Here is a 9,032-nt window from a genome sequence, read left to right as displayed (position 1 = left end):
GTGTATTGTCCGGTTGATTGTGTTATTTTGTCTGGTCGTCTGTCAATCGCCGACAGGTCACAAATTAAAACCGATCTTCACGAAACTTCAACAAGTTGTGGAGGTGGAAGCCTATTGATTTTGGAGTCAAGGGTCAAAGGTCATCTTGAGGTCATATTTCAAAAATCATCAATTTTCAGCTGAAAAATCGTCAGTTTACATCGTATCGCCATGTGAGTTGAACAGGATTTGCATCGTCCGTCACCGAGTTGGGAAAGCAACTATTTTTGAGGTCAAAAGGTCAAAGGTCAATTCAAGGTCAAACGACTAAAATAATCGATTCTCATCCGATTGACCTGAGCTTCGATTGAGATTGTCAATTTTAATCTCAATGAAATGGACAATTCGATGTATCCATGGCAACCTGTGTAGAGGGGTTCGATTTTGTTCGTATCGTGCTCCGCACAACGTCTCCTTCTTGTTTATTTATTGATTCCGACATGCAGCTTGTGGCTGCTTGGCTATCTATCATTTTCTGGGGACACAGCTGTGCTGCTGATACAGTGCCCCTGTTAGCAGCACACCGGTACTCATTTTGCACGACCTCAGAAGGATCACAAGCTGAGTCAACCCGACCTGGTGTTAATTCAACAGACGACAGGGGCTTGAACACAACACCCAGGGATCTTAAACCAAGCACTTTAACCGTTAAGTTAATACCAGACGTTGGTAAACATTCCTCTGTTGTCTGAACGTCTGCACTTGGTGCAGATCAGCGGTTCGGGTTAGGAGGACAAGATAACGAGGACAAGATTCACTCTTTAATCACATGTCCTCGATGACATGCAAACTCAGCTTTCTGACATGACTCATGAGTCATGGATTCAGTTTCAGTGGTTTAAGTTGTCCTCGTTTCACCACGGAACGAGGTCATTGACATTTTATGGACCTCGGCACCAAGAGACCTCTCCATGGACCGCTCCAGGAAGCTGCCTGCCATCTTGTGTGTGATAACACTCACACACATTGACGTTGCTCGTACTTGATCAGTGCCCTTTCTGCTTTAATGTACAACGACAAACATGTACACACACAAACATGTACACACATACACACACGTATACACAGAAACATGTACACACTCACACATAGAACACTACCTTGAGGAACTCCAGCCTTGACAGTAAGAAGGGATGAATGAACTCCATTTAGGGCCACACGTTGACTGCGACAGGAGATGAAGTCCGCGAGCCATGAGTGGAGATGGCCTTGGAGACCATGGGAAGAGTGTTTGGTGATCAGGGTAGGGTGGCAGGGTGGCAGACCTTATCGAAAGCACGTGATATGTCTCGGGATATGGCTCTGATTTCATGTCCGGCATTGAGGACCTTCATCCAATATTTGCTGATTTCCAAGCAGATGGCAGATGACGTTGAGCAAATGAGAGGGTGAGCAGAACAGAGAGAGGGTGAGCAAGAGCAGAGGAGCAGGTTTTTAGGACACGTGGGCTGATGCCGTCTGGACCGGTTGCAGAATCTGAGTCGAGGTTTGACAGCAAGCTCTCCACCTTGTAAGGAGAAAAGGACACAGAATCCAGGGACAGTTGGGTGCGACTTAATGGAGGGGGGAACATACACCAGAAACAGATTTGATTAGATGCCACCAGGATTTTGAGGACAGAGAGAGGTTTGAGAGTTCAGACTTGAGATGAGAAAGATGTTGTTTCCTGGCTCTCCTGAGGGTAGATACACACTTGTTCCAAGCTTTATGGAAGGAACTGAGATTGCCCCCAGTTGGGTTTGCTTTCCATGAGGCAAAGACAAGTTGTTTCAGGACAACTGCCTCGCCAAAGCTTTAGCGAACCAAGGGCGGGAGGAAGGGGAGGACAACTGAAGAGGAGAGGGGATAAATCTGACAAAACAGCACCAACCCCGTACTGACTCGCGTCACATGACAGGACCGTGTGTTTGTCTGGGTCGTAGTGAACTTGGACATTCGAAGACTGCAGCATGTCTGTTGACTTCTGGAAGGCTGATGACTCCGGAATGTCCCATTTCCAGCTGACGCCTTTTTCTAACAGGCGATACAGTGGGCCAAGCTTGGTACCAATGTTTGGGACATGCCTGCTGTGGTGCTGCAGCATTCCGATGTTAGCCTTGAGTTCAGAAATGTTGGTCGGAGCCGGGGAGTCTTAGATTGCTCTGATCTTCTCTCCAGTGGGACGTAAGCCTGCGGCATCGACACGATGGTACAAATAGGTCACAGACGGAACCAGGGACTCGCACTTGTCTCTCCGCAGGAGTAGTCCGGAGTCGGAGACAATGCGTAGCACACGTTCGAGGTTGTCACGATGATGAAGCTCAGAGCGGCCAGTGACCAGGATGTCATCTTGGTAAACGACAACGTGTGGTTCAGCAGTGAACAGGCCATCCGTACAACGTTGGTGGATTCCTGGTGCCCATTTGACACCAAAACTCAGGCGGTTCTATCTTTAGAACTCTCGATGCGTGTTGATGGTGAGATATCCTTTGGAATCCTCATCCAGAAAGACTTGTAGGTAGGCCAGTCTCATGTCGAGCTTGGTGAAGGACTGTCCTCCGCTCAGATTTGTGTATCAGTCATCGATTCATGGTCCGGGACATTTGTCTGAGGTGGAACATTTGTTGATGAACATCTTGTAGTCCCCACAAAGCCGTATCGATTTGTCTGCCTTCACGACAGGAACAACGGGATCAGCCCAATTTGAGGACTGAACTGACTCAATGTCCCGAGTTCATCCTTGAAGACGTCCGGCTATCTCGAGCGAGGAGGTGCCGCGGTGCGGTTGGTGGCTTGGAAGCCTGCAGTCGATGGACGTGTTCCCAATTGAGTTTCTCAACACCGAGCCGGTTTCGACCGAGGAGCGTGGGTCCATCCCCACGATTGTGGGTCCATCCCCAGGGACGATCAACACTTGTAATTGGTGGGTGTTGTTGCTGGAGGTTACTGTGACGTCACACGAGCCTTGGGCTTGTATCGACTCATCGGTTTACGCAGTGAGTCGGATCTGGGACCAGCGGAGGCCGGCTTGTTGAGAATTCCCTCACAGGTTACGGAAAGCTGCTTCACTCATGAGTGAGACGGCGCCACCCGTGTCTCCGTCCATTTCCACGAACACACCCCGTGCGCTACGGTTGCCAACATATGGCTGTTTGTGTGCGTTGTGTCTCTTTCGGCCGGGAATCGAACCACCGTCCTCCCAGTCCCAGACCCAGAGGGGACGTTCGAAGCACGACTCCACCTCGGCTGGTTAACCATCACTTCCATCATCAAGGGTGTGTTCCATGACCAAGCAGCTCGCTATCGCTTGCCGAGCCAGATGCCCCTCATCAACCGTTTCGGAGGAGTGCTTGTTTGAGTGCTTAAGCTGCTTGGCGAGCGCTTTACAGGCTGATTGGTCATGGAACACACCCCAGGTCGAAGGAATGTTTAATGAATTATTGATTGAGAAGGAATAATGATTGAATTATTAATTTCGAAGGATTAATGAATGAATTGTTGATTTAGAAGGAGTAATGAATGAATTGTTGATTTAGAAGGAGTAATGAATGAATTATTGATTCAGAAGGAACAATGAATGAATTTTTGATTTAGGAATAATGAATGAAATTGATTCAGAAGGAATAATGAATGAATTTTTGACTTTGAGTAATGAATGAAATTGATTCAGAAGGAATAATGAATGAATTTTTGACTTTGAGTAATGAATGAATTATTGATTCAGAAGGAATAATGAATGAATTCTTGATTTAGAAGGAATAATGAATGAATTATTGATTTCGAAGGAATAATGAATGAATTCTTGATTTAGAAGGAGTAATGAATGAATTTTTGATTTTGAAGGAATAATGAATGAATTCTTGATTTAGAAGGAGTAATGAATGAATTATTGATTCAGAAGGAACAATGAATGAATTTTTGATTTAGGAATAATGAATGAAATTGATTCAGAAGGAATAATGAATGAATTTTTGACTTCGAGTAATGAATGAATTATTGATTCAGAAGGAATAATGAATGAATTATTGATTTAGAAGGAATAATAAATGGATTATTGATTTCGAAAGAGTAATGAATGAATTATTGATTCAGAAGGAATAATGAATGAATTATTGATTTAGAAGGAATAATGAATGAATTATTGATTTAGAAAGAGTAATGAATGAATTCTTGATTTTGAAAGAGTAATGAATGAATTCTTGATTTAGAAGGAGTAATGAATGATTGAGAAGGAATAATGAATAAATTATTGATTTAAGAGTAATGAATAAATTATTGATTTAGAAGGAATAATGAATGAATTTTTGATTTAGAAGGAATTATGAATGAATTTTTGATTTAGAAGCAATAATGAATGAATTTTTGATTTAGAAGGAATAATGAATGAATTATTGATTTTTAAGGAAAAAGGAATGAATTTTTGATTTAGAAGGAATCACTGGTCAACAATTTTTTACTTTCTGAATGTTGTCTAGATTTCTACAAGTGAATTAGGGTATTCTGGCACTGCTGAATCAGGAAATGGCATCCGTTTCTCTCCATCAGGTCAGGTTTTTGTGCTAAGTTGATTTGAAAAAATCAGATCTTGTGACAAAATCAATTACATTTTTGTGGCATTATCAGCTGATTTTTGTCAACACATATCATCCTAAACATGTTTTTAAGAAAAAAAAATGTTTTGCCAACAACATTTATTGATTACATGATAGAAACATCGATTACTGTCATCTGAATGGTGGGCATTGATAAAGGTAAGTACAAGTAAATTGCATGTTGCGTCACCACTGTTCAAACTTCAGGGCTTGAACTTCCGTTTCTTCGAACTCCTGGAATGTTCAGCGGCAGGGAGGTCTCTCTTCAGATTCCAACAGTAGTCAGCCATCATGACTGCGTCCCAGCGACCCTGATACCTGGTCTCCATCTCCTTCATGTCCTGATGGAATCTCTCCCCCTGCTCGTCACTCATTGAACCCAGGTTCTCAGGAAACCGGTTCATATGTGAAAATAGGTAATGCATCTTGATGCTCATGTTGCAGCCCAGGTTTCTGAAAGCAGTCAGCATGTTGTTGACAAGTTCTGCGTAGTTTCTGGCCTTATTGTTGCCAAGAAAGTTCTTCACTACCGAAACAAATGTCTTCCACGCTTCCAGTTCCACTTCGTTCATTGAGTTTTTGAACTCTGGATCTCTGATGAGCTGACGGATCTGAGAACCATCAAAGATGCCAGCTTTCAACTTCTCCATGGTCAATCCTGGAAAAGCCTGGCACAAGTAAGTGAAGCAGTCACCATCTTTGTCCAGAGCCTTGGTGAACTGCTTGATTAAGCCGAGCTTGATGTGCAGCGGTGGGAAGAGTATTCTGTCTCTGTCCACCAGAGGGTCGTTGATGACGTTCCTTTCTTTGCATGGCACCAATTCCTCCCGCACAGGCCAGTCCTTCTTCGTGTAATGCTGAGCACGGTCCCTACTATCCCACATGCACAGAAAACACGGGTACTTGGTGAAGCCAGACTGTTGTCCCAACAAAAAGTTCACCATCTTCAGGTCAACACAAATAAACCACTTATGCTGATCATAACCAATTTTCTCCAGCACGTACTTCACCGCTTCATACTTCTCCTTCAGTGTAGTCGAGTGAGCGATGGGTACAGAGGCAAACTGGTTGCCGTTGTGTAGCAGAACACATTTCAGTGATCGCTTGCTGCTGTCAATGAACAGTCTCCAATGTTTGGGTTCGTACTGTGGCACTCCAAGCTTGAGCAGAAGCGCATGTCATAAATTGGCGCATGTAGGTATTGTACATTCTTCAGAGTTCGTTATTTCAAGAAATACAACTTTTTTGCATCACATTATTACAAAATCTGCCCCATTAACTTTAGTTTTGATCCACGAACTTTATGCTTTGCCTCACCAATTTTCGGAAGATTTTGAGGTTTTATGACTTCAAACTGATCCCTTTTCGACATAATCACCCAGAACTATCGTACCTGAATACTTCTTGTCATTAAAATAATTATTTCCAATCAAAACAATTATTTGACATGACATTTTACCCCCACCAACTTCTTCTAAAATGCTCCACACATGCGTACATGTGAACAAAAATGTAAAAAACGACATGTGGCCATATCTCAAAAACTTGACCTGATTGAACAAAACTAATGTGAGTTTTGGATTCAGCGCATCAGATTCGTCCTAAATCAGCTTAAAAAAATGCAGACAACAAATTTGTTGTTGACCAGTGGAATTATATGTATGAAATTTTGGATCAATCAATGAAGCAATTTAAGAGAAGGAATTTATTTTAGGTTTTTGTTAAATCCAATATGGCTGCCAAACCACGTGACCGATGACATTGTTAATTACCCTTGTATTCCCAGAGGTAATTGATGATATACTTTATGTTTTGCATCCATTGGTTCAGCAGTTTGAGAGGTGTTTTAAAAAAAAATAAATCCAACATGGTTGCCAGACTATCTGTCCTATGAGGTTGAATTTTAAAATATATATTCTCTGTGGCTCGTCAAACATACGTATCGGCGGCGGAGGCTTTCAACCTCTGGTGTCCACATCTTCACCAAAATCGAATCATTTCGTCCTTGTCAAAAACTCAACCTCTCCATCAAATTTTGTCCAAAATCCGTTCACAACGTTCCTTATTTTACTCCTTTCCCTTTACTAGAAAAATCTCACCAATGACAGCCGGCACATCGTCTTGGTTGTAGCCTCCCCTGAGCATGTGGTCGACCAAAGAATTTAACGATGCAGGTACGAGAGCAGAGGAGGTCCTGCGATTGTTTACTCTTGAAAACAGTCTGCTCAGGTTGAAGAGGTGTCATACACTGTGAACAGCGAGGAAGTGTCTGCTTTTCCCTCAAACGGGCACAGCGTTTATGCCGTCTGAAATCTGTTTCAGGACACAAAGTGGATCGGAAGAAAGTAGATAAAACAATGAGAAGAGCGTAAACAAAGAGGGCATTCATGGGAGATCAGTGGTAAAAAAATATTTTAAAAACGAAATGAGGAAGAGGGGACATGCTGTATCCCTCACGATGTGACAAAATGTATTGCTACGGTCGTCCGGCCATCAAATCCGGCGAGTCAGCTCAATGTGACCATAATGGTCGACTGCTTCGGGGTCTTCCCTGCCAGATGACACGCACAAGGCCATGGTAGCGTACAGATTGGAAGTGCCGAATTGGCCCAGCGTTATACCGATGAGGCATCGCACATCGTGATGCTACTTTGGCTGAGCAAGCCCAATGCCTCACACGGTCTGATATGCGGCATTACATGCTGCAGCCAATTATCCCTCAACGAGTCTTTCTTAATCACCACAACATCCAGAATTCAAGCCTGAGAGCAGGACTATTATATAAAGGAACAATGGTCACGTGGAAGGGAACACAAGGAAGGCAATCAAGTATATAATAAGTAAACACAACACTCTCAAATCCCCCTTATCCCGACGGACCCGACCAATTCTCGTGCCCGACGAAACCAATGAACACACGGAGATCCGTAAATAACTAAGTCCTTAAGGCCATTAGACACACCACGACAGAGAAATAAAGAGGGAAGGACAAGACAGAAATACTGTGCGGCATCTAGTTGGGCACTGCATGATGATTAGGGTCCCAGATGCTCTGGCAGGGAAACAGCCCGTCCAATTCCCAGGGTCTGGTCCAGAGGGGAGGAGAGGACGTGCCTCTGGTAAAGGGAGAGTGTGGCTTTGGTTTGCAGGAGTGAGCTGTTATGGTTCGACACCATTTTTTGCCTTCGTGGTAATACCCAGAATGCTTTGCACAACGAAGACATAAATTCACAAAGAAGTTCGCAGGTACAGTTCGCAAAAGTTCGCAAAGTTGAAGTACAATCAATTTGTTGATTTTACAATTATATATTCTATATATTTGACGTTCCCCAAAAAAGGCGATTAACCCGTTATGCAGATTCACCGCTCGGACAGCAGGGTTTGCACAGATTTTGTCCAGTTTGTGACGACGTGAAAGGCAGTGCTCCTAAAAGGTGAAGAGGGTTTGGAGTAACAATTGAGGAAAGAAAGATATGCAGGCAACAAAGACAAAGCAGGAAGCAAGGCTCTCACCATCTTTCCCAGACACCGCACTGATTTCAACGTCATCCTCTTCTTCCGCCGGTGTTGTTGCTGCTGCAGCTGGAGTATCCATTGGCTCTGCATCCAATTCTCCTTGGTCAGCAATTTCTTTCCTTGTCTCTCCTTCCAACAATCCATCTGCTTTTCTCTTTGTTTCACCATCTTGATTTGCTGTTCTCTTTGTTTCACCATCTTGATTTGCCGTTCTCTTTGTTTCACCATCTTGATCTGCTTTTGTCTTTGTTGCACCATCTTGATTTGCTGTTCTCTTTGTTTCACCATCTCGATCTGATTTTCTAATTGTTTCACCATCTTGATTTGCTTTTCTCTTTGTTTCACCATCTTGATCTGCTTTTCTCTTTGTTTCACCATCTTGATTTGCTTTTGTCTTTGTTGCACCATCTTGATTTGCTGTTCTCTTTGTTTCACCATCTCGAACTGATTTTCTAATTGTTTCACCATCTTGATTTGCTTTTCTCTTTGTTTCACAATCTTGATTTGCTTTTGTCTTTGTTGCACCATCTTGATTTGCTGTTCTCTTTGTTTCACCATCTCGATCTGATTTTCCAATTGTTTCACCATCTTGATTTGCTTTTCTCATTGTTTCACCATCTTGATTTGCTTTTCTCATTATTTCACCATCTTGATTTGCTTTTGTCTTTGTTGCACCATCTTGATTTGCTGTTCTCTTTGTTTCACCATCTTGATCTGCTTTTCTCTTTGTTTCACCATCTTGATCTGCTTTTCTCTTTGTTTCACCATCTTGATTTGCTTTTCTCTTTATTTCACCATCTTGATTTGCTTTTCTCTTTGTTGCACCATCTTGATTTGCTGTTCACTTTGTTTCACCATCTTGATTTGCTTTTCTCATTGTTTCACCATCTTGATTTGCTTTTCTCT

The 9,032-nt window shown here is 42.8% G+C and overlaps 1 protein-coding gene across 2 annotated transcripts; it reads right to left on the bottom strand.

Annotated features, from left to right (window-relative positions):
* Window positions 1-5,632: 5,632 nt before the first annotated feature.
* LOC147006546 (uncharacterized) lies at window positions 5,633-8,832 on the bottom strand. Of its 2 annotated transcripts, XM_085868581.1 has the most exons (3): window positions 8,124-8,832; window positions 6,710-6,923; window positions 5,633-5,770 (listed from the first exon to the last, which is right to left on the bottom strand). In XM_085868581.1, the coding sequence occupies exons 1-3, from the start codon at window positions 8,761-8,763 to the stop codon at window positions 5,704-5,706; spliced, it is 921 nt and encodes a 306-aa protein (XP_085724707.1). In that variant the 5' UTR covers window positions 8,764-8,832; the 3' UTR covers window positions 5,633-5,703. The 2 variants fall into 2 exon arrangements, with proteins under 2 accessions (XP_085724707.1, XP_085724708.1); XM_085868582.1 differs by lacking the exon at window positions 5,633-5,770 and having other exon boundaries at window positions 6,786-6,923.
* Window positions 8,833-9,032: the final 200 nt, after the last annotated feature.

The sequence above is a fragment of the Eptatretus burgeri genome, unplaced genomic scaffold, assembly GCF_056783735.1.
Source record: "Eptatretus burgeri isolate ZD-2024b unplaced genomic scaffold, Ebu_testis_v1 Ebu_testis_scaffold_3166, whole genome shotgun sequence".
NCBI lineage: Eukaryota > Metazoa > Chordata > Myxini > Myxiniformes > Myxinidae > Eptatretus > Eptatretus burgeri.
This window is presented reverse-complemented; position numbering and strand designations above follow the sequence as displayed.